Below are 26,000 nucleotides of genomic sequence, written 5' to 3'. Positions count from 1 at the left end.
CAACTGTCTCCGCCCCTTTCCGGTGTAGAAACAAAAAATAAAATAAAAGGTCATTTAAACCTGCTGCAAATATCTAATCTCATTTTCATACAAAATCCATTTATGCTTATGTATGATTATATTTATATGGTATCACAATGTGCTCAGTTATATCAAACTAGTTATGAGATATTAATTAAGTTTCAAAACATGCGTAGTAAATGTGTGTTATAGCAATGGGACTAATGTGAAATAACCTACATTGGTCTTGATTATTATTAAACATAATCTGTGTATTCATCCATATTCATAAATACATGTTTGTCTCATGTTTTAAAAATATATGTATCTTAATGTTTATCTAAACTGCCTGAAATGATGATGCCTCCTCCCTCATTGAAGAATCTATAAATGTGCAATAAATATATAAACTAATATATACCGCATCACTGAAAGTTCATTTTTCGTTGAAGTTCAAGTTTGCCGTTTATTAGGAACCTATAAGTGTTGATTCAGCTCTCCTGAAGTTTCACTGTGTCAGGTGAAAGGGATCTATTGTCACAAATTGAATATAAAATAATCCTAGTGATGTTTTCACTACTGTGTTTCATCTAAATTGTATGAATTGTGGTTGTCTTTACCCTAGAATTTACCTTTTTCATTTAAATACTTTACATTCAAATACTTTATATTTACACCAGGAGCAGGTCCTCTCTATGGAGGCCACCATGTTTTTTACAGTAGCCCAGAATGAACAAACTAAACACCTTTTGAGTTTTTATGACAACTGAAGGTCACCACAGGTTCTCTTTCGTGTGCGGAAGGGGAGGGTGAGGTGAGGGGTTATTCAGCTGCAACACGCAACTTCACCACTAGATGTCACTAAATTATACACACTGAACCTTTACCATTGAGGACATACTGTAGTCTGTGCTGTAGTCGAACTGTATTGATATGATATGATATGATATGATATGGTTTAAATTATTTTAGTGCACATTGTATGAAGTAAATAGATATTAGGGGGGGACTTTAACTCTCTAACCATTAATCTGAGGGATTCCTCTAACCTTTAAATGCTCAGTGTAACAACTTATTTACAGGACAGGTTTTTATCAATAACTCCAGTCACTGAAAGCAGCCTTACTTTACTTTTAGTGACCAAAACATTTGCACAGTGGTCCTGAGATGTATCCTTCTATGTATATGGACCTTAAGAATGTGAATTATATTATACAACATATTATTATAAGATAATAACGTCTATATCACTATTTGGATGTACAAAAACCTAAAGTAAAAATACAACATGAATAAATATGTGTAATATTTGAGACAACCACGAGGGGGCGCCGAAACTCTATAGATTTTTGACAAGGCGCGTGCTTTTATTTTGAAATCCAAGCTAGATGGACGCGTGCTGGGGCCGGAGTCCTTCACTCTGCCGCCGCCGAGGTCAGCTGGAGGAGCGGGAGAAGCACCGGCAACCACCGGAGGACCCCACCGGAGGACAGCTCCAGACTCACCGGTGAGCTGACCGACACTCCTCCGGTCCACGCGTTCAGATGAAAGTCCCAGTTTATATCTCAGCCTGTCTCATTCAGGGAGAATCACGCAGCTGTTATTAGCCTCGTTAGCTAAGTGGGCTGCTAGCTGCCAGTTGGAGCTGGGAGCTGTTTTGATTTCATTATCACGAGCTGATGGTGATTTCACTGTTTCTGCTTTTAATCGTTTGTCTCCTCTGTAAAGTGTCGTCAGGTCCATGAGACTCGTGGAGGAAAGTATGAGTTAATGGAGAATATCTTTGGTTTTCTGTCAATGAATGAAAATCAGAGTGAATTCAGTGATTTCAGGCAGACTAAGGTTCATAAGATAAGATAAAAGTTTATTGATCCACACACAAAGTGAGTAGTTACAGCAGCAGGCAGGTCAACATGAGGTAGACAAGAGAATGCAGATATTAAAAATAAAATACAAAGTGCTGAGTATGTACATTATATACACATTTCACTGTAGTGGCAAAGTATTTTCTAGCTTCTGGGTTTAATTCAGACATTTAAGACATATATAGACATTTAGTTTGGTAATGCATCTATAGTATAATTTCAGCATTGTTACTGTTTACTTGTCAGTAGCTTGTGAATATGTTTTAGTCATTAAATCTGTGCTTCTACAAATCCCAATGCAAACTAATCCTTTTGTATATATCATAATATCATTCATGTTCACTAAATCCAATCAGGAAAGTGGAAATGACTTGATGAACAACACGAAACCCTCGAGGTAAACAGTAAACGTTGTGCCGGGCCGGGACTTGGCCTCAAATGGGATAAACACACATGTGATGATGAGACACATGAGTGTCCTGTGGAAACTTAATTGGATGTTGCATCTGTCTGTGTGAGGTGGACACACACACAAGCTTAGATGGAGCGGAGGAGAACAAACAATGTTGTGCTTGCAGAAAGAAAAAGCCTCTGATTTACGTGTGTACTCAAACAGCCACCGTCTTGAGACATGTTTGCAACGTTTGAAATACCTTTGGTAGGCGTGCCGACAGTCCTGTAGACCAGAGAATGACTCACGCAGTATTTAAACATCCTGATTTTGTACAATATATAAAGTATGTGGTGGATAATCCACGCTGCCACTTGCACACACTGTATGTCAGAGGCTTTATGTAATAATGTGATTATATCCCCTCCTGGATCTCCCAAGGTTAAACCCTTGCATGCCGCTCACTCCTGTCGCCCTCTTCAGCTCCAGCAGGATGGGGACGTGGATGACAGACCTGCCAAGACATGGATAGACCGCCACAATGACACATGAGACCCTCACGTGCTCCCAGCTGTCTGTCAAGGCCGCTGCCCTGCGCATGGTTAACCTACCGATGTCCGTTTGCAGCTCCCTGGCTCAGGTTGGTGTTGACTGTGTGTAGTGGAAAGTGGCACCGGTGTGTGTATCTCTGGGTCATGAGAGGGGAGGTTGTTCAGGGGGAGAGACGGAGGCAGCTAAAGATTTGCAGAATCCCAGCGTTGAGAGGATCACAGATGTTATTCCTGTACTTTAACAAGTCTTTCATTTTGCTGTGTAAACTTTTATGATGAATTTGTGGATTTGAGATTTATATTTTGTTCCATACTTCCATATTTGTAAGTTATATTTTATTTCACTCAGATTTAACTCAAACAAGTATTTTACATGACCTCACAAAAGATTTCCTGAAAAGACTTAAAGGTAATTAGTTAATTTGCATGGTTGGGTTTGGGAGTAAAGAATCGTTAACCCCTCCCCCCTGTGGTCATCGCACCTTCATGCACATGCTGTTACAACATGAATCACAAATGCCTGAACACGTGCTACTAGAGCCACGTTCTTTCTTTACACCTGCTTTGTCACATTAGGGGGTTTCTTTTTTTAGTTGTTTATTTTGATCAGTCTTCGTGAAGCACGGTGATTATTTCCCGGAGGTCTGACCTGGTTGGATTTGGCACAGCTCCATTCATAGTGTCCCTTCTGAGCCGATTAGATGAACCTGTGGCTGTATCTGTTTAGATGTTCAGTATCACTACCTGCCTGAGCAGCTTTGTACTGCAGCTTAAAGCCGCTGGGTAATGAGGAAACAATGTCCAGCAGCACAGCTCGATTACTCATGAGATCGTGTTGGAAAAGATACATGTGACTCTGTGGATATATTAATAAAGTGGTGGGTAAAATGCTGCAGTGAAAAGCTCAATGTTACAGTGTTCAGGTTCTTCTTTTCATTTTGGAAAAGAGGAGTTTGGTACGTGACTTTTTCAGGATCGTGTTAAATGTTAAAATCGAGCCTATATTTGCAAAATGTGATACTCAAACATCTAACACAAGTTTCAAATTACCCTGTAACCCAAATTTAAAAACTACAAATTACTATTACAGTACAAACAAAGTACATTAAAAAGCTCATGTGTTGCTGTAACATAATTTGATATTTTCAGGTAAAATCAATGTTGTTTTTGCTGGTTTTTCCATCAGTGACCCCTGTGTTATTGTGTTTATGAGTCGTACGTGAGGAGAGTGTGTGTTTGTGTGTGTGTGTGCCCAGTGTCAGGTAGCGGATCTGATGTCATTAAGAGAGAGAGTGTGTGTGTGTGTGTGTGTGTGTGTGTGTGTGTGTGTGTGTGTGTGTGTGTGTGTGTGTGTGTGTGTGTGTGTGTGTGTGTGTGTGTGTGTGTGTGTGTGTGTGTGTGTGTGTGTGTGTGTGTGTGTGTGTGTGTGTGGTCACAGATACAGAAGCACTGCAGGCCTGTGGCATCATTTAATCACAACTTTCCATTCAGCGGCTTTTAAAATAAAGGTCAATATTATGCCTGTTGTCACAGCTCCAAACTGAGTGTTTATGTAATCTTCATTCGTTGGGGATGTTCAGCAGCGGTGTCTGTGGATAATCTCCTCGTCAGTGTTTCTATGTATAGTCGAACAGGGGCTCTGCACGCTATTTGATACTGATGCTTTAAAATCAAGATGACAGGCTTGGAGCTGATTCCCATAGCTGCCTCTCAGATAACCAGTGTCCATTGTGCTTACTCAGTTAAACTCTGATTTTCTTTCTACTTTTTAAAATGCATAAATGTCTAACTTCTACTTCTTCCTCCCTCAACCTGTCCTCCAGGTGAGTGTCAGCACAGGAACCAAGAAGCTGGTGGCCGCCACTGCGTTTGGTGCCTTCTCGCTCCTCTTCCTCGCACGCCGCTTCCAGAGGAGGAAGGGTAGAAAGAAGGCTCTCTCGCCCGAGTGGGAGAAAGCTGGGTTCGAGTTCTTCCCCCCGGCGTCGGCAGGGAACAGTAAGACTTCCTGACACTGAACCTTTTCTCTACCTTCAACGAATGACCGGGTATAAAGATGTAGTAGTGATCATAAACAGAGATCGTGTAGAATGGACCGGAATGGTTTTAGACTATCTCGCCTCACGTGTTGTGTCCATGGGATCAAACAGTATAACCATGATCGTGTAGCCTTCCAGACACTGAGTGAAACGAGAGAACCAAACTAATTAAGTGGGGACTTTATTCCAAGCTTTGTCTGGGCAGAGGCCCAACCTCTGACTTTTAAAACTCCTGGTTTAATTCATTTATAATCTCCCTTTGGAAGATTTATTACCAATTAGAGTCATTAAGAGAAATTAACAGACATTTAGGATTAAGTTGAAGAATGAGCAGGAGACCAGGGTGAGTCATTCTTTGGGACATAATAGATTCTGGACCGTGGATGACTTCATATTTGTATTCGTACAACGTTTAAACCAGTTTACAAAGCCAGTTCAGTTTTTGTAGTTTCTCGCATTGTAATGATTGTGTATTATGATTATCTTTATAATAACCTGATGCATAAAACTTTGTCAAAGCAAACCTTCACAAGCGGTGTATTAATCTGTCTTATAAACAATTGTTTGAGCCGAAAACTTGAAAAGATGGAGGTGATTTTAATCAGTTGTATTGAAGTTGTGACTAATCCATTGTGTAATCCTGCTACACGCTCTTGCACCGTGATCACTGTGTTCTGATGTTTCTCTGAAACATTTACCAGTAACTCTCTGGTCTTTATCCATCCAGATAACACCAGTCAAAACATCACCCTCTCCCTCAACTCCAAGAATGGCTACTCCTCTGGTCTGGTGCTCAGCAGAGGAGACTACAGGAAGCTGTCCGGCTCCCTGCTCAGCTTGGCCTCGGTGAGACACAGGCACAGGTTTATTATTAAGAGCTTGTTTACAGATTTTTATTTGAGATGTCAAAGCCCAAGAACATAATAACACAAACATATTTTGCATTACATGAAATATATGTTGCTTTGTTGTGTTTACAGGTGAAAAGCATGAACTCGTCGAGCAGCAGCACCTGTGCAAATGAATCCATCTGTTGGGACAGAGTGGGAGAAGCCGACATCTGCAGTGTCGTCAACTTACCCGTCACCACCCCTGAAAACCTGTACCTTATGGGTAAAACACACACCTACCACATTACTTAGTATTTAGCCCATATCTGTGTTTTAATCCCTTGTAATGATCTGTTTTTCGTTGTTAGGTGGATTGTTTTTATTGTTTTGGAGGATGTAAAGATCGTATGTGTTGTGTTTGCAGGTATGGATTTGTTTGAAGAGGCTCTGGGGCGGTGGGAGGAAGCGTTGACGTTCAGGACCAGGCAGACCGAGGACGAGGACGATGACGACGCAGAGAGTTGTGCTTCTGTCCAAACGGGGGCTGGAGACGCCATCGCCGAGCAGAGCATGGAGGTGAACACACAGCGACACCATTAAACAAGCCGGTGTGATGAGTCAAGAGCCACTTGAATGTCCTGCATCTATTCTCTGTTGTTTTTACACCAGAGGAGGCTGAGAGGAGGAAACCTCCCACAAACACATATCTGAATAACTGTCACTCTGACTGGTGTAACAGAGTTTGGGTTGTATAACTCGATGGCTCTCAAACCCTGTGGGAAGGGTTTTGGATTAGTGAGGGTCAAGTAGTTAAGCCTGGGCACCCAGACAGTCGTCCAGTCGGCTGCCTGGTCCTCGAGGATATCCCCTGCTTCTGGGCTTCCTCCATAAAGCTGATTAAAAGAGTAGGTCGGGGGGGGATTCTCAAGAAAGGGCTGAAGAAGATACTTGAAATGTCTTCATGTTTGCTCTGCCCCAGCCTTTGTAACTGGATGCATACTTTTACATTTTCAGTTAGTTGGAAACTTAATTGTCCAAATGCATCTCGCAATGTTAAAGAAAGAGGAAAATAAATCCTGGATCCGTCCCCTGATCCAGATCCGTCCGGACCTATGTCCCATCCTTCCACCAAGTTTCCTGGTAATCCCTCCTGTAGTTTTTGCATAATCCTGCAAACTAACGGACAAACAAACAAACGCAGACGAAAACAGAAGCTCCTGGAGGAGAGAACGAGAACAGCACTCCTGGATCGAAATAAAAGTAGTTACTGGTTTGTCCTGTTTCACCTGGTTTGATACCAGTGGAGCAACATTATGATCTGACTTCCTGAGCAGAGACAACACCCAGGTTTACAAGGGATATATTTATCCATGAGGTGTGTTGATAGGAAAGTAGTAACATCCCCAACAATGAGCATGGGTTGATCAGTAACTGTCTTTTAACTTGTTTGCTGCTTTAATATTGTTCTTATTCAGTTGATAAGTGAAACTGACACTTCCACACATCATATTGAAGTTTGTTCAGATAAAGCATCAAGACTTTTCTAAGTCATGTTTCTCTGGTTCATCCTGAATGTGTTTGTGATCAGGATGTGATCAGTGCAGAGTTCATCCACCGGCTGAAGTCTCTGCTGCAGAGAGCCTACAACCTCCAGGAGGAGTTTGAGGGAGTGTTGGGACTGTCCGAGCCGTCAATCCACAGCAACAGCCAGGGTGAGTCCCTGCTGTGTGACCTGACATGACCAACACAGAGAAACAGATTTACCTTTATAGACATAGAACCGTCTCGTATTGTCTCATGGTTGAAAGTTTATGTCGGTGTCGGAATGCTTTATAACAAATAGAAAAGCTACAGTTTAGTGGAAATGATTTTTCTCCTTCTCAGATAAAATGGCCGACATTTTGTGCAGAGAGGAGCTGGACGACGTGTGTCTCAGAGACAGCATCAGCATCGCGTCCAACGACTCCTTCGTCTCTGCTGTGGAGGTGAGAGGAAACCAACTCAATCCCCAGATCAACTCGGCACCACGAGAACTTTAACATGATGGAGTAACGTTCTGAGAGTTCAAATGTTTTCTACACAAAAAAACATCTTCCCAGTTTGTTTAAGAGAAAAACAATGTCCGTCTGTGGTAGCAATATATAGATTAAATAGTTGAAACCCCTTATTGTTAATGAAAATAGACACATTACTTAAAGAGCAGGCATGAGGGATTTAAACTATCTGTAAAAGTGTCTTATATTAAATTCTTAAAGTGGAGAAATTTAGCTTTTACCTTTAGCTCCTGATCTGGAAAAATAATCTTTTATTATCAGTTAAAAATAGTAATTGCTATTACTTCTGTTACTGTAGTTGGTATAACCTCTGTTACGATAATACAAAGTTAGAACCTGAAGACGTGTCCTGGGGAAAGAGAAAAGGTCAACATCTTAATCTCAAAGTGTCTGAAGCACCGAGCGTTCCACTGGTTCCCAGCAGGAGTTTGTTTAAATCACTCTGAGCTTCCTGCAGATTCACCACGTTGTGTTTACCGGCCCTCGGCTCAGCTCCTCTACTCAGGAAGTCGCCGCGGGGCCTCGAGCTGTGGATCCACTGGTGCACTTGACCCACAAAGGACCAAAATAAACCGCAGCTTAAGAACCCTGAGCACAGACGTGTTTACCTTGAAGTGAAACGATCGGACAAGTTCAAGATGAATCTCTACCTGCGCTGAGTGTTATCATGTTCATCACATTTAGAAAAGGTTAAAGATACTGAGACACTCCGACTTGCTGTCTCCTGACCAGTGAGAGTGAGGTGCAGCTCTCAGCAGTAAAACTGGATCACTTAAACTCAGGGTCACTAAAAATAGACGGTGTACATTCCTCCATCAGTGCTCAACTTGTACGGCTCAGTGTTACTGTGCAGCTGGTTTTACTATCACCTACAAACACTGCATCAACACCACAGAGAAGTCTCAAGGTCGTTCAAGGTCACAAGAGGTTTTCTAATAGAACTTTTTACTGCAGCTTATTCAGAACCGCAACAGGAAGCAACTCTTCTCCACGTTGTCTTAAACAAAAAATACAGTAACTGTGAATGGAAAACATTGTGAGTGGGAATCTCGCAGTAGTTGTGAGTTCACACTACCACGACTATCTGGCCACAGGGAGTCACACACACTACATGAGCTTTCACACTAGTATGTCCGGTCTCCCACAGCTGCCTTCACCCGTCCTGAACTCTCATTGGCTGCAGTTGTCGCTAATTCGTAGATGTTTAGCCTGGAAGAAATCCAGTTGGAGAAGAGTTCACACAGAGTGATTAGTGAGCTTCTATCTGGGCCTGTTGTCAACCTGTTCCACAACTTGGGCTTAAAGTGGGTTTTGGTTTCAGCTCAGAATCCGACAGCTTCTTTTTATATTTTTCTACAAGGTTGTTCAGGAATCACAGGAGGACACAGAATTAAACACTGGATTGTAAATAACCAAAAACACTTCAGGAGAATGTAAACTTCTCTTCTCTCTGTAATGTCGTTGTTTATACTGATCATTATTTAGTTTGTTTAATTTCCTACCTCCGCTGTGTGTCTGTGTGTCAGCTGACGGAGCACAGGGAGCTGAGGAGCGTCTTCGCTCTGGGACACCACTCGTTCTACGACGAGGCTCTAGAGATGGCTGAGGACGGACAGATTTCCTGCAGAGTGCTGCGGTAAATTACACATATTTATATAAAACTCATGAAACACAGCAGATGACCAGCACTAGATGTTCATCTGATTCATTTTCTCATTGTTCATCGTCAGGACTGAGATGCTGGAGTGTCTTGGGGACATAGATTTCTTGGCTAAGTTGCACTGTGTGCGGCAGGCGTGTCAGGTACAGTCCAACCGGATCATTTTGACACGGTTCCTATTTTTAACTCAAAAAGAATCAGTTAAAGTAAAACCCTGTTTTGTCTCCAGCTCATTTTGTGCGAGAGGAAGACCAGGATGTTTCTGACCGACACAGGAAAGAAGATCCTGTCGTCCATTATTGTTAAAGCGCAGAAGGTGAGAGAGAAGCCACTGATAAAATAATCATCCGTCATTCATGAGTCTTTCCGCTCATAACTTTCCCCGTCCGCTCTCCAGAGCCCCAGGAGATTTGAGGAAGTATTTGAAGAGATGTTTTGCTTCCTGGATCACCCGGAGCACTGGGAGAACACGGAGGTGGAGCTGGCCACACGAGGAGTGAGTGATGTCAAATGTTTAAACTTCTCCACCAGTTGACTTTTTACTTTCCAGTCTCAAGACCAACACATTTCATTCTCGCTCTCACCAGGTGAAGCATTTGAACTTCTACGATATCGTGCTGGACTTCATCCTGATGGATTCGTTTGAGGACCTGGAGAATCCACCGGTCTCCATCCAGAACGTGGTCAACAACCGCTGGCTCAACAGCTCCTTCAAGGAAACCGTGAGTGAAACAAAATCTGAACTATGGAGAACTGGAGAAGATAAGTTGAGGTTGAGGCTTTTCAGCTTTTTCCACTTGAACATTTGGTTTGTATTCGACAGGCGGTGGCATCCAGCTGTTGGTCAGTGCTGAAGCAGAAGAGGCAGCACATGAAGGTACAAGTCTGAAACCTTCACAAAGGAAGAGATGCTGATGATCTGACATCTTCATCGCATGTCCCTCAGTCCCAGACCCGTGTGTTTAATGTTCTCCTCTGTTTTCCTCGGTCTCAGGTGCCCGACGGGTTCATCGCTCATTTCTACGCAGTGTGTGAACAGATCAGCCCCGTCCTGGCCTGGGGCTTCCTGGGACCCAAGAGCTCCCTGCACGACTTCTGCTGCTTCTTCAAGGTCAGTGCGTCGTTCATATTTACAGTGTGAGGGTCAGTGTCGGAACGTCCAGATCAACATTCTATATATGGAGTTTCCCTGTTGACAGCTTTGTTTCACAGCTGCCAGGACATGGGCTCTGTCAGAAAATATATATTTTATTAATGAGGTAGAGCTGAAACAAGAAGTTGATAATTGATCGACAGAGATATAATTTTTCAAGTTAAAATAGTCGAATGTTTAATGATATTCTTACTGAAAATTTAGGGGTTTCATAGCTAATTTTGTGGATATAAGAAAAGATGAAGCTTCTGACCTCAATTTCAAATTTAGTTTTCATCCATGTTAACGTTGTCCCCCCAGGACCAGGTGCTGCACTTCCTGAAGGACATTTTTGACCTGGACAACGTGCGTTACTCGTCCGTGGAGAGTCTGGCAGAGGACATGCTCCACCTGCTGCACCGCCGCTCCGAGCTGCTGCTCGCCTACCTGGGCACCGACCCGCTGCGGCACGTCAACGGCTGCAGTTCCCCGCAGGTGCAGCTGCTGCCCAGCGCCCTGCTGGAGGCGGGAGCTCAGTGAGAGACGGGAAGAGATTCAGACGCAGGTCCTCAAACAACACACGCAAGAAAACCACAGCATTTATCTACAGCCCCAGTCGGACCAGAGCAAACTGTCGGTGTGGAAGCAAACACACTAGAGGGTCAGAGCCCGACAGTCTCATGACTTCACCCTCTGACGTGACCTCCACCCATCTGCTCCATAAATCTGGTGAAACTGAATATCTACTGTAGAATTTTAACGTTAAACACATTTCCCATCATACCTTGTGCTCTCATCGCTCTGTATCTGAGGATCTTCATAAACTGAACCAGCCGTCTGCCTTCACACACGACCATTACCTCCAGCACGGCCCCTCTCTCCGCCCCCCCCTCTCCACTGTGCACATCAGTTTTTAAATATCACAGCAATAATATTTAGAATGCAAACTTGGCAGTGGTTCTCCCACAGTAGATATTACTCTGTGAATTAAGGTGTATTTGCTGCTATTAAGAGCAATTTATGTAAAGAAAATAAAAGGTATTTATTTTATTAAACAGCTAAATGACGCAGGGTTTATTTTGTAGAAGTTGTAGTAGAGCCTGTACGCGTCGATCAGCTTCAAACATGCAGTGGTTTGAATATCACGGCTGTTGACTGAACCTCATGAGATATTTATTAGATGTATTTCCACATCCTACTGAACATCAGCAATTAAATGCACTTTGCGTTTTTTGTTACAAGCACATGCTGCCCAGGGAAGTTACTTATAAAGGGAAACTGTTCGAGGGTCGACCAGAGAACTTTGTTGGAAATGATAGGATATTTTTTTGTTGCACCACCTGAATGAATCCCAGCACACGCAGCCTCCCAGGACCATGATCCATCAGCTACAGGAACTCAAAGCTTAAACGTCACTGTTTCATAACCGTCCAGCTGTTTATCAGCCTGTGTCCCTCAGCTCTTCACACAAGAAGCCTTACTGTCACATCTTCAAGCCTTCATCCGTCACTGAATGTTCGTCTGACAAGTTTATTCTCCAGTAATAGTGGCCGCTCTGCTGTTTAGTCACTGCCACGTACAGAACATGCACCACATGACGAGCAGTGGAGTCACTGCAGGACTAGATGTGTCGATTCTAAAATGCTGCACATTGGAAGAACAGTGTGAATCGTTCAGAGGTGAAGGACGACCCTCATCAGCTCTTTCTGCAGAGATGAACTGAACCTGACTTAAACACTCACACCGACACCAGTGATCAATGAAACAGTTTCTAACTCACAGATAAATTCCTAAAGGGATCAGATCCCCAGTCCTGCTTCTGTAAAGATCTGTTAATCTCATGAGGCTTTAAAAATCAAAGCGGTTTTCTTCCAAAGGTCGATTGTTTTCAGTTGAGAATTCTGTTTCTATGGACAGATGAAATAATCTCACTTCAGTTTATTAAACCGATAATTCTCATGTTTCAGAGATTCATGTGAATGTTGATCTTTAACGTTGGGAACTGAATCTGTTGGTTTGGTCAACTCATTTTTAGACTTAAGTCAATTTGGATGAAGTTTTTTATTTGCCAAAACAAAATGGGACAATTAAAGATCATAAGTGGAACTAGTTTCCTCATCAGACTCTTTAGCTCTGTGGTCGTGAGCCTGCAGAAACTAAATCTAAGACTTTAGGACCTTTACTATGACGAAATGCAGTTTAATAAATAGTCATACAGCCAAACAAATGGAAAAACCCCTTTGCACAACAAAACCATGGGACTGTTTCTCGTTTAATTACGTGGAATGTACTGAACACATTTTTTAGATCTTAACTATTTTGTCAAACATCACGAGGCTTCACTTTTGGAGAGACTCACTTGTTTAAATTGTGAAATGACTTAATTGATCCCGTGTGTAATTTGAATCACAAGTGAGTCAGTGTCCATGTGAGTGATTTAAAAACAGGCCGTCCTTCATCTCGTCAGGAAATCAAGTGAAACATTTGTGACTTCACCTCGAACAAATGAATCTAATAAAGATGTTTACGTGTTAAATGGTGGTTGTGTTATTTCTTTAAATCAGAGGAATTCTTATGAAATGCATTAGTCGGGTTTATTTGATACAACTTTATTGATGAACATGGCAACATGTTAAGTCAGAACAGTTCACTGAATAAAACAAACCAATAGAATATACACAGCACATGAAACCTCTTTACCTCTAAGGCATGCTCCTTGTTTAGTCTTCTACACCCACTCCAACTGTGTGTTGAAACACTGAGCATCTGACATGTACAGAGTGAAAAGCCTCAAACACATTATGTGACCTTTTAAAACTACAGAGAAACCCCAAAATGTTACTCCCAGTAGAAACAGTGCATATGTTATAGAAAATGTGTTAAGTTCCTGTCCTCGTCCAACTTTCTAACCCACATTCCTGTTCGCTAAATGTGACTAAATGCAAGTAATCAAGCAGTTAACCAACAGACAGCTCTAAATACACTATGGCATGGTTTAAAGAGAGAAATCAATCCGAGCTGGAAAACAGAAATCTGACCAATACTTTTGCAATCACAGAATTTTAAAATTTCAATGCGTTGCTGGGTTTATTGTTTTTTTTTTTTTACCTTATCACCGGAGCTCTCGAACGGTCTACGTTCAGCAGTGGCACTGACTCAAAGCATTCCTCCTTTTTGTGTAGGGGGGGGCAAACTACGACAGGGCCTGACTCTACGACCTAAGCCTGCAGCGTCCTCCAACACTGTGAGCGAGAAGTGAAGGCAGCAGCGTTTCAATAAGAGACTTTGCACTGCACGTTGAGGGCAGATTCACACCACGACAGGAGAAATAGGATAAAAAAAAGAGGAGAATCATGTATTTCACCGATCTGACAGCTCAGCACATGGCTAACGTCTGGCAACAGGTTTGCATGGCATGCAGTTTGTTACACCAGGGTCAGAGTTGACTAAATCATTGTACAAATCGCTATCAGACTTACCGGGAATGCAAACATAAGGCTATCATCATATTAAGCACATACGATAATGACGAACATTTTCCTCAGGTAATCTACACAAGAGCGTTTTTCTGATTTGTTGAGAAGTCAAAACGTCATGTAACAAGTCATACAAGTCACGTCATGCATTTCATTCATGAAGGCAGATCATCCTTATTTTAAAAAAAATGGACTGTTCAGACTTTCAGAAATATCTTTACGACTAAGCATGAATGCATTGGAGGCATGTTAACGACACAGGTAAGCATTTGTCTTTGCATGTCATATTGGTCATGTCACTGAACAGAAACACTGGTTTCCTTAGGTTTCGCTTACCTGTGTTTTTGCGGCAGAACCTAAGGTGCAAGGTCAGGGACGACACTGCAAAGATCAGATATCGCACTGTTTGCCATCAGTGAACAATGCAGAGATTGTTTTGACTTTTTAAAAAAATATATAAATCAACAGCCTTTTTCAACATCAGAATAAATGTCATCATCAAAACGGAGCTACTGAGACACACTTCCGCTACTCGCATCATTCCACATGCTCATATAGGACATTGAAGAAATAAGAGCAGAAACCTAAGCATGCTACACTGGATATATGCAGTGGGACTTTTAAGCAATATGTTGCAATAAATGGCATTTTTGTAAAAAACATGAGTCTCGACTAGACAATGGCACTTGGCAGGTCAGAAATGTAAAAACCACATGACATCCTTAAAACAGTTCCTACCAGCAGTGGATAAAAAACACTGACATTCAAGCCTCAGTTCAGAGAAAAATCCAACTTCCTACACAGAAACTAGAACACGCTACGACTGTGAAGAGTCAGAGACGTCATGTTAAAACTGTCACACAAGGCAAGTCTCAGAAACATGTGGTACGAGAATCAAACATCTACAAGTCCTTAAGCCTCTCCTCGGGAACATTTCATACTTACCCAAACACATGGGGGGAGGGGGGGGGAGATGGAAATATGTGACAAAAAAAGTACTACATCGCTTCAAGTTTGTAAAGCATAAAAAAAAAGGCGTTTTTTCTCTCAGAAGTCAAATCAGTTTTGTACTTACAGGAGAGGAGGGCTCAACTGATGGATGAAGACTGCTTAGCCACCCCCGACCCTACAACATCTACGTTCTTATACTGGGTAAAGACTAACAGAATGGGCACAGCAAAAATACGTTTTCTTTTGCAATGTTTTTATATTAAAAAAACATTCTTTTTAAAAAAAAACAACTTTATACATGTGAGTTAGTTCACAACTGGAGAGAATGGGCAAGACAAACGTTTCAATGCATTTTCCATACAATTTACCTGACTGTCCTGGAAAAAGAACAGCACAAGAATATATATATATATGTATATGTTTATAAGAACACTAAAAAATATGCAGCATTTTCTTGCAACCACGTTTTCTGAGGAACAGGTTAAGAAAAACACTTGCTTACCGCTTTTCTAAACTCGCCTGTGGAGGAGGAGGAAGTGTCTATCAAGGCAAAATACAGAGCATACTACCTCAACAATGTCAAACCAGGCAAAGACTTTTTAAAAACAACAAGAGTGCCACAGCAACGCAGGTAAATGCATGAGTTTACGATACACAGATACCAGTCAACTTTCTAATGACAAAACAGGAAGTGGAAAATTAAAAATAGTCAATCTACAAGAGGACGTTTGTTGGTCTGAACCACTCGAGATCATTGCACGCACATAATGTATCTAAGAGCCTTATAGACAGTTGGAGAGAGACAGGACAGCACAACTTGGAGTCGACCATTTTGAACAATGAAACCCACACTTGGCCTGCGTTTTAAACTTCCACCCCCCCTCCCCACCCCGCTCAGGTAAAAACAACATACAGAAATTGATGTCAACCCACCCGCCTGGTTTTTAAACCACCCCAACTTACCAACACAGGAGGTTTCAGTTTGTTTTATTGCAAAAACACAACAGGCAATAGCATTTTTAAAACTGAGATGATTTACAAGGTAATGTCAACAGTTCAATAAACAGGAGTTCTAACCACATTTAATGTAGATACAGGACTGGAATGACCATATGTATAATTAACTCACTAAAAACAAAGCATTTACAAGAAGAAAAAAGAAACAAAAACAAAAGAAAGAGGACAAGTTCGCCGGGAAATCTGCCATCTGTGTGAAACACTTTGAAACCAAGGAAATTTAAGATCTTCATCAAGGCGTCTGCATCCAAACATTAACAAAGGATTTTGTTTCGACAATGTAGCATTTACTTTATGTCCGCTTCACATTACTGGCCCTGTGCAGAAGAAATACATAGAAGATACATTGCATGTTAACAGCGGAAAGTGGACTCAGCTTCCCAAAATTAAATAGTTAAAAAACCTGTTTAGGAAGGAAATGGTGTGTTGGTTAAGTTTGTGTACGTGCTGCAGCCACCGGATCCCCTGTGGAGACCTTGGGGAGGAAGGAGGTTACGGCACCAAACTACTGAGTAAACATGAATGTGGAGGGCAGATTCTTATCGGGGGTGTACCTGAGGGGCTTGTGGTGCTGCACCCATCGCCTGAGGGCTTGTTGTACCATAGTACGCAGCCTGCTGCCGGTAGTACTCCGCCCAGGCAGCGCTGTAGTCAGGCTGGCCTCCAGGCTGGGAGGCTGCCGCTGCTGCAGTGGCCTGAGGGGCCGCTTGACCTAGAGGGCCAAAGACGAGAAAACCCGTGTGAATAGTTATATATTTGTTTTTTACTTCTGTCCCATTACAGACTGGGGTGTAGCTACACGCTCGAGGGTGAAAGCTCACTAAGTCAAGATCGGACCAGTTGAACCAGAACTAGAGGCCGATTCATGCTTCTGCTTCGAGGCTACGCACGGGGCCGAGCATTCATAGTTGTCCGTAGGTGTGTGCGAGTAGCGTGCTGCCATTACACTTCTGAAACGCTAGGGGCAGTAGAGTTCCAATGCTGGTGTTGAGTGTGTTCTGGTTATTTACAAATTTTTAATTTTTTTACGACGTTTTCTTCACAACGGCGAACGTTACCAAGCAGATCGTGTTGGAGCTGATAAATCATTCCTTTAACTGAATTCAAGTGGCGAGTATGCCAGAAAAGCAACGATCCCAAGCAGACCAATCACAGCTCTAGCGGCCCGGGTCGCCTCCATGCATGGTTACAGTTTAGGGGAGGTGCATATCTGGGTACGTTGTAGGGCTCTGCGTAGGGTACATGTCCAAGGCTAGGCTACGGCGTAGCAGCTCTAAATGTTTTGTTTATACATCTATTCGGAACACACGATTTCTTTATGTCAATACTTACTATTCTTATATTGTAGTGCGAAAAAGTTGAAAAACGACACAAGTTTGACAGCAAACCAGAAAGCCACTAAAAAAGCCTCACATCTTTGTAGAGAGCAGAGTTGGCACTATTAATTGACTGGAAACGGATTAGTCTAGTATTTTACCAGTTTATTGATATCTTGTAATTTTTCAAACTGGTTCCAGCTTTTGAGAATGATTTCTTTGTCATGATCCAAGAGATCAACATGTAAGAAGGGGAACGAACCCAACACCGACATCTCACGCTGGTGAGTCAGATACCCTCTTGCTTTCTCTAGGGCGGCTGGGAAAGCAGCAACTCCACTACAGAGAGCTGCTGGAGGAACCCAGCCACCCACATCAACATTCATCTCCCAGGCAGGGGTCTGACCAATTATGGGGTCAGCAGATTATTGGGAACTGATGGGACATTTTTAAACTATTGAATTCTATGGTCAATAGGAGAACTGACTAAACACAGGGACGTACATCACTGTTCCGGACTAAGCAGCAGAAAATGGTTCGATAAGATTACGGTCTACACATCACGTCAAGGCCATTATCTAGACATTTCTGATATATTCACGTAAAATATATTATATCTAATGTTACTGCAGGTCAGAAAAAATATTTTTTAACTTAACATATTCACAATTTTGCATACCTTGACCTCAGCTACTAGGGTCTGTTTAACTTAAAATGGGATTTCGGTTTCCATCTAGACTCTTCACAGTAAAACTCTTAAGGAAATACGATCACATTACGAACGTTTATTTTTTTTTATTTGACTAATTCAAGTCTAAATCAGTCTTTACACGAGGATCACACTTAATTCTTTAATCATTTGCTACACATATTGCAAACTGATTCCGGACCATTTTCCCTTTATAAAAAACATAACACCAGCATGACAGTGATAAAAATTCTAATTGCATTAGAAAATAAAAGTTTTGTGCGCCACCGTCACTACAATCAAATGCAGCAATAAGAGTTGAGTAGTCCATTAAGAAATTCAGCCACCAGAGGAGGGAGGAAAATACTAAATCAATTAGGTGTGATCCCTAAGAGGAGTATTCACCTTGCTTCTTGTAATATTCCTCCCAGGCTTTCGTGTAGTCCTGAGGTTGTTGACTCTGTTGACCTGCAAAGAGAAGAGAGGAATGTGACAAGGCATCCAAGTGTTATTATAAAAGAAACATTAATACTACACATCAAACATTTAAACCTACAAACATTCAGTAGCAGTAACAGTCATGCAACATTAGAATAGTTTGCCATCAGTGTGGATAGAGCCCTATGATTGTCTAGAAAATAAGCTACTCTAAGCTCATAAGAAGGTGGTTCTGTGTCGACAGCTCAGTCCTGTAGATAAACAAAGTGTTGCAGTCTAAACAGCACAGGCGTCAAATGTCAAACCAGGTGGAGGCACACTGAAAACGCTCCACAGCAGGCCAGCGATAATGACAAATACCCAGACCTGAAAAAGAAGCTGACGGAATGCCCCGTGGCTGTTTAGACTGTCTTGTGTCAGTAGGTGTACACTGAAACTACGATCATATACCAGTTTTCTTGTAATATTCCTCCCAGGCCTTGGAGTAATCTGCCTGTCCACTCTGACCTGCAGCCTGTGGGTCACCTGTTAAAAAAAACGGTACTTGTAATTCAGTCAATCACTCGCAGTGGTTTGTCCTCCACCTGCCTGGGTCGGGCTTTCAGTCTAGGGATGGTGGAGGAAAACTTTCCTGTCCCTGGGGTAATATAAAAAAAGGTGCTCTGCAAAAGCAAAGTCATTTAAAGGGGAAACCAAACCAACTGTCTCCTGTTAGAGGCACCAGGCAGACATGAGCAAGGGACACTACTGAAGTAAAGCTAATGAACTACCCTGATCTACGCTTGTCTGTAATAGTTTCTGCTTCCTCTAGAAGCACTGATGCTCGGCAAACTGTGGAAAAAATGTATTACCTTGGCCGTTTGTTTGAGTTGTGCCGGGAGCGCCACTTGTTGGGGTCATGGGCGTCTGTGGCTGTTGTCCGTACTGAGCGTAGTAGGCTGCCCACGCTGCTGCGTTGGCATCAGCTGCTGCTTTATCTGGACCAGAAACGTCTGGTTACAACAAATGGGACCAAACATTGAGTTCCAACTGTGCAATACATAAGCCATCACCAGGGTCTCTTCAGTTTCCTCTTTAGGAAAGAATTTCTTGACTTTAAACTTTTATAAATTCACGTGCTGATGACAGCAAACTAAAGCAGAATAAAGTCAATAATCAACAACGAGCAGGTACTCACTTGGATCAGGTTGTCCCTGCTGCCAGTGTGGGTAGCCATTGCCCCATCCCTGAGGCTGGTAAGGTGCGGGAGGACCACTGATGAAAATAAATAATTATACATTTTGCACATCCTTCAACTCCCTCGACATTATCGTCACAGAACTTCTAAAAAGATGAAAATCAAACACGGAGGTTCACTGTACTTACTGTGGCCCTGGAGGTCCCTGGTTATATGGTCCAGGGTTGTATGGACCCATGGGAGCCCCGGGAGGTCCAGGTGGCCCAGGAGGACCATGTGGGCCTGGGCCGCCATGTGGACCAGGGGGACCATGTGGGCCGCCCATTGGTGTGACTGGTCCCTGAAAACACAAAGTCATTTAATAACATACACTAGTCAAATGTCACTATAAGAGGTTTTTACAAAAAAGACCCAGTAACTCACTCCGATTTTCTCCTCCACCAGCTGCCTGGCGTAGTCGATCTGTTGGGGGGAGCCTCTGACTGTGAACATTTTGATGTTGGGATCAGCGTTGGGTGGAGGATTCCTCTGTAGCTCAATCCTGGCTCCGGACTGTTGGCTGATGCCCTTGATTGTCTCACCACCTGGAAGAATTAAGATACAACAAATTACAACAGCGAAATCCCCTGTCCTTGAAAGGGTTTCCCTGACTTTCTTTCCAAGAAGATCTTTTAAAAGATTGTAGTGACCCTGTAATACTGTAACATGCACCCCAGTCAAGAACATGTGCAGTTAACAGACACTTAATCCCCAGATCCCGTTGGCCAATAATACCAGTGATTGAGATTGTGTAAATAGTTGTGTGTTCAGGTCTCAGAACTTGTGGTTGGTTTTTACATCAGCTTTCAGCGTGGTGCATGAGTTCTCATCATTGACCGTCTACATTTCAACTGCATTGAAAGGACCTTTGTTTTAGGTCATGGTTGTTTCTCTGATCTTTGTGACAAAGCTTACGTACTAATCTGGTATATAGAATTAACCCCGATGTCTGTGAAATTGTGTTGCCCTAATATGCAAGGAACTGTGTGTCCATTCATTACAGACAATATTCTCTTTGAAGGGAGCGTTACTAGGTGTAACTAGGGCCTTTTTACGAGTGGCTGTATAATGGCTGCTTGCATAATGCATTTTGAGTAGAGCAAGAATGAATTAGCATTTGAATAGCACATGTTCTTTCCATTCTTACATCTTTACTGCAGAAAAGAATTAAATCTGAATGATCAGTGTTACAACAAAGCACTGCTGTCGAGGGACCGCTTACCTTTTCCAATGATGAGGCCTGTCTTCATAGTTGGGACCGTGAAGGTAAACTCCTGTAGGCCACCAGGGGGCCCCATGTTCCAGTTGCCCTGCCCACGGCCACGCCCTCTGCCGCCGCCGCCGCCGCCTCCTCCGCCGCCACCACCACCATGTCCTGGGGGTCCTCCAGCCTGAACACTCCTCAGCAGGTCAGATATGATCTCCGCTGCGTGTTGAGCCTGGTCAGGGGGACCCATGATCTGTGCTATTCTGTCTGGTGTGCTGCCGTCATCTGAGGTGGAAAATATATTGATTAGAGCCTATTCAGATTACATTCTCACATACTGAAGTCAGGGGGGAAATGTGACTATTTGTGTGTCTAAATTCTTTGTATTTTTTCAGGTCTCAGAACTTGTGGTTGGGTTTTACATCAGTTGTTCAGCGTGGTGCATGAGTTTTCATCATTGACCAGTTTAACTGCATCTAAATCTCCTTATTCAGTAGTTGGTTCTCAGATCTTTGTGACTATTTGTTAACACTCACCTGGTTTAAACTGAATCCGGACGCCCGTGTCATTCTGTATCTTCTTGATCATCTCTCCATTTCTGCCAATGACGATACCCACAGCAAACCGGGGGACGGGGACCTAAAAGATGATGGGACACAAAACCAAACATAAGATGGTGCGGAAAACCATGTCCAAGATTATAAAAGAAGTAACTTATTACAAACACTTACGTCCAAGCTATCTCCTCCTCCGCCTCCTCCATTGCCGCCGCCGCCACCACCTCCTCCACCACCGCCGCCTCCTCCACCTCCTCCAATTCTCGAACCATACTCGCCCCTCTGCTCTCTGAAGCCCTGGTCTCTGATCAGCTCCATGACCATTTCTTTGGCTTGCTGAGGAGAAACAGAATCATGACAACATTACATCACCACTCTGTCTTTTACAATTACCAGTGATTGAGATTAATGTCTAAATAGTTGTGTGTGTTCAGGTCTCAGAACTTGTGGTTGGTTTATACATCAGCTTCTCAGCGTGGTGCATGAGTTTTCATCATTGACCATCTACATAACTGCATTGAAAGGACCTTTGTTTTAGGTCATGGCTGTTTCTCTGATCTTTGTGACAACGCTTACGTACTAATCTGGTATAAAAAATAAAAAAAACCATAGGCCTGTGTAATTGTGTAGCCCCAATATTTCAGGACACAACTGTGAGTTAATGTGAGCATGACACCATCTCCTCCAGCTCCAGATACATTTAGTAAGTTTACAAAGTCTGTTTTTACCCAGACGGAATTTATACACGTGTCCAATCACACGGTGTTCACTGTTGTAGAATAGTCTGTAGCCACTTCTCCAGATCTTAATGGGTTGTGCTTAATGGGTTGTGAGTATTGTGATGCGTGTGTTTATTTAACAAGTGCTGTGAATGCAATGGTCTTGCGGACAATGACCTACCTGAACTTTAAAGGGCTCTCCTGAAATTCGAAGTGGCTTGTCTGCGCCTGTGTTTTGGGGTCCATCTTGGATCATGACCATCTTCACCCCGGCTCGTTCCTTCAGGTCAAGGGAAACAACATATATTCAGTTATTGTGTCTCCAATTGACACTACTCCCAAAACTTTCCTTTTCTTTATTTTCACAGGCCAAACACTCACCTGAAGGCTTTTGATGGTTTCTCCACCCTTTCCAATGACAAGTCCAGCTTTAGAGGCAGGGACCATGATCTCCTGAACAGTCATTCCCGGACCGTCGTTGTGATGGAACGCTGGAGCTGGACGTCCCTTCTCAACAATCTCTGATAGTAGTCTCTTTGCACCCCTGATGAGAGAAAAATTACCGTCATGCACTTTCCGGAACTCTTCAAAAGGAACCAATTGAGCCTGTGATAGAAATTTTACACCAAGATTGGCTCCACAGGGGTTGGATACTCACTGGATTGCTTCTGGTGGTCCCGTTAACGTCACCGACCTGTCTGGCATGCCACCGCTGTCTATAACACATAGGAGGAGCCGTTTATACAAACCATTCATAAATGACTGTATCTGATATCCCAGTATCAGCAAAAATACCAGACCTACCAGGGGCAATCTGTATTTTACAGCCAGATTCCTGCTGCAGACGTGATATTTGTTCGCCCCCTCTTCCAATGACTAGACAAGAGGGGTGGGAGTGTTACAACACAATCCAAGCGATAAATAGATTGTACTTATTTATAAACTATTTAAATAACAAACTTACTGAAGCCGACCATTCCATCTGGGACCTTGAACTCTTCTGACAATGACCTAAGAATGAGAAGTGCAAAGATTATTAATGAACGTAAAAATATCCAAAGTGTAGGTGGTAACATTTAAATTCAACCCGTGTTGCTTACCTTGGGGCACCACCCATTCCTCCCATTCCTGAAAAGGCTGCAAAAAATACAAAACAAAACATTAGCAGTAAAAACACATTATGGGTGTAAGTCATCCACCAATTAATGACAATTAGTTTGAGTGGAGAATTATCAAGAATTACAGTGATGTGATGAGCCATCACTACCACCATGGCATCATTGCTTCACTTACCATCACTTGTAGCCACTTTCTTCGTCTCTGGCTGGTCTGTGACAACACGACACAATAACCAGAATAAGTATCTGTTATTAAACCCTCTAATCACACTACTATCAGGGTTTGAAAAAGGCCACCAGTTTATTCAGTACATTTACTTTAAGTTGTACAGGCCGACACAACAGCCAAAGTTTCCATCAATTACCTTTTGACTGTGAATTGTGGATCATTCAACTTTTACAGTTTCTATAATTATATGAAAGATCGCCAACACTGTTTTACATCAATAAGGCAATTAGACACTATAGTGGCAGAGTTATTTACTTAAACAATTACTAGTGATTGAGATTGTGTAAATAGTTTGTGTGTTCAGGTCTCAGAACTTGTGGTTGGTTTTTACATCAGCTTCTCAGCGTGGTGCATGAGTTCTCATCATTGACCATCCACATTTTAACTGCATTGAAACTAGGACCTTTGTTTTAGGTCATGGCTGTTTCCCTGATCTTTGTGACAAAGCTTAGGTACTAATCTGGTATAAAAAATAAACTATAGGCCTGTGTAATTGTTTAGCCCCAATACTTAAGGAACTGTGTCCATTCATCACAGACAATTTCTCTTTGAATGGAGCGTAACTAGGGCCTGTTTACGAGGTGCTGTATAATGGCTGCTTGCATAATGCATTTTGAGTAGAGCGAGCATGAATTAGCTTTTGAATAGCCCAGTGAAACCTGCAGGAGTTTCTGTAGACAAATGGTCCATGTTCTGCTGTTAAGGAAACAAGTTAAAAAGAGAACATGTTCTTTCTGTACTCTTTAATCTTTACTGTAGAAAAGAATTAAATCTGACACAGATTAGCTAAAAATGAGTCAGATGCAGTTCAATCACCAATGTTTCCTGGTATGGCTCATAGAGAAATCCCTTAAGAAATGGTAGGGACCATTTCAGTACACAGCAGCTGCTACATGTGCATTTTTCTTGCCAATACCTGGTGTGCTGTGAAAAACAACCCGTGTTTGGCCAAAATGTGAGGATGCATGTTTTAAAATGGCCGGTAGTTTTAGGCCAGTAACCCCCCACCACCACAGTGCCTTGGCCCCAGTGAAACCATTGTAAAACCTTTGCGTTACCACTTCCAACGTGTACCTAAACCCTGGAAGTGATAAGCCACGTTTGTGTGCTCACATGCTCTGGATGTGAGCGCAACAATAACTCAACCAATACCTAGATTTCACAGTCAAAATCCACACATTGATTAGAAAAAGCTGTGAGGAACACAACCACATGCTATCAACACAAATCAAACATCGACCACAGGAGAACAAACTGCTTCAACGTGGTTAGTAGTGATGTTAGATAACTACTTAGAATAAAAACACACATTGATATTTACACAGTTTTATCTGTAGATTAAGAACACGATCTATACAAGACTATAATGAAGTAGCTGCTAAAAAGAAAAGAAGAAACACACACGGGCAGGCACACCATCATCTATTAAGACTTTCATTGAATCGATTTGAGCCACTGACCGATATTCAGGTTAGGCATGGGAAAATACCCACCAGCGTCCTCCAGGGGCCTTTTCTGGCCTCCGTAGCCAAACTCATTTGATGGAGGAGCCGCGACGCCATCGCCTCCGATCTTCGCTGCGATCTGAAACGGGAAAGTAAACAGAAAAACGACAGGTTTAGTTCTCCTGTGGGTTTTCTTTGTCTCGCATGTTTGAAGTGACACGATGCGTGGCGGCCTCCATTGCTGCCCGGAAGCCTCCACTAACAATGGGGGGAGCGTTAAACTTCCAATTAACGGGTAATATTGTTATTAATAAAGGGCAGAGATCGTATAATCCACATATATTCTTGTATTTATGTAGTTTAGCCCGAGTTCCAGGCTGAAATGGCTTCCCCCCCTTTCGCAATGTGGCGTAACGTGAGTCGTCGGTTTAGCTTAGCTTAGCATCGCCTGGCCTGACCACCCACCCCCCCCGTGCGCGACAGCAGAAAAAACACCCAAAACATCACATTCATCATCAACATTGGTATAAAGTCAAGTATGAAATGATCTTACGGGTCTTCCTACCTGTCGTGCTCGCTGCAGAGCATCTTTAAAAGCGTCGTTCATCCCGCCACCGGAGTTAGAGGACGGGGGAGCCACGTTGCTGTAGTCAGCCATGTCTTCTTCTGCTGCTCGGCGCGACAAGATGGCGGCTTTCATTCCCGGGAAGTGGAGGGAAGTCTCGTGATCGCGTGGCAAGTCTCGCGATAGCGGGTTGGTTAACGCCTCCGGATCAAATTACATTGTATCATACTTTTTTTTTTTTTGTGGTCATCTTTGTTTATCGATGAATCATAATAATATAAACACATAAACACAATGTACAAATAACAAAAAATTACGAAAAAAAAGGTTACATATTGGTCAAATCTAAAACTTGTGTTTCAAACAGACTTCAACCTTAAATTAAATCGATAATCTATAGTCCAGATTCATCAAAGTACAGTGGTTATTGATCTGGGATTGGTAAAGTATTTTTCAGCTTTATTTTATTATGAGATTAAGTATATATAGTATTATCAAAACCTAATTACTAATTACCTTGATAACTACAAATGTATATA

At 42.5% G+C, this 26,000-nt stretch overlaps 2 protein-coding genes across 13 annotated transcripts; one reads left to right on the top strand and one right to left on the bottom strand.

The window, feature by feature from the left end:
* Positions 1-1,383: 1,383 nt before the first annotated feature.
* On the top strand, positions 1,384-13,055 carry miga1 (mitoguardin 1). Its single transcript, XM_035169517.2, has 16 exons — positions 1,384-1,507; positions 2,740-2,896; positions 4,631-4,802; positions 5,571-5,689; positions 5,824-5,956; positions 6,098-6,249; positions 7,262-7,385; positions 7,558-7,658; positions 9,254-9,363; positions 9,458-9,530; positions 9,617-9,703; positions 9,785-9,883; positions 9,975-10,109; positions 10,211-10,264; positions 10,382-10,498; positions 10,841-13,055. Exons 2-16 carry the CDS (start codon positions 2,798-2,800, stop codon positions 11,057-11,059), a joined length of 1,794 nt encoding a protein of 597 aa, XP_035025408.2. The 5' UTR covers positions 1,384-1,507; positions 2,740-2,797; the 3' UTR covers positions 11,060-13,055.
* Positions 13,056-13,112: 57 nt separating this feature from the next.
* On the bottom strand, positions 13,113-25,606 carry fubp1 (far upstream element (FUSE) binding protein 1). Of its 12 annotated transcripts, XM_035169504.2 has the most exons (20): positions 25,450-25,597; positions 24,912-25,035; positions 23,398-23,433; positions 23,205-23,241; positions 23,069-23,115; positions 22,909-22,980; positions 22,763-22,820; positions 22,486-22,648; positions 22,286-22,384; positions 21,560-21,721; positions 21,365-21,467; positions 20,844-21,113; positions 20,006-20,166; positions 19,771-19,922; positions 19,583-19,659; positions 19,257-19,397; positions 18,856-18,930; positions 18,373-18,435; positions 16,518-16,675; positions 13,113-16,280 (listed from the first exon to the last, which is right to left on the bottom strand). In XM_035169504.2, exons 1-20 carry the CDS (start codon positions 25,594-25,596, stop codon positions 16,272-16,274), a joined length of 2,154 nt encoding a protein of 717 aa, XP_035025395.2. In that variant the 5' UTR covers position 25,597; the 3' UTR covers positions 13,113-16,271. The 12 variants fall into 12 exon arrangements, with proteins under 12 accessions (XP_035025395.2, XP_035025397.2, XP_035025405.2 ...); XM_035169506.2 differs by having other exon boundaries at positions 13,113-16,675; positions 25,462-25,606; XM_035169514.2 differs by having other exon boundaries at positions 13,113-16,675; positions 19,257-19,382; positions 25,462-25,606.
* Positions 25,607-26,000: the final 394 nt, after the last annotated feature.

The sequence above is a fragment of the Hippoglossus stenolepis genome, chromosome 11 (assembly GCF_022539355.2).
Source record: "Hippoglossus stenolepis isolate QCI-W04-F060 chromosome 11, HSTE1.2, whole genome shotgun sequence".
Lineage (NCBI taxonomy): Eukaryota > Metazoa > Chordata > Actinopteri > Pleuronectiformes > Pleuronectidae > Hippoglossus > Hippoglossus stenolepis.
Note: the sequence above shows the minus strand (reverse complement) of the source record. Positions and strands in the feature narration are given on the sequence as shown.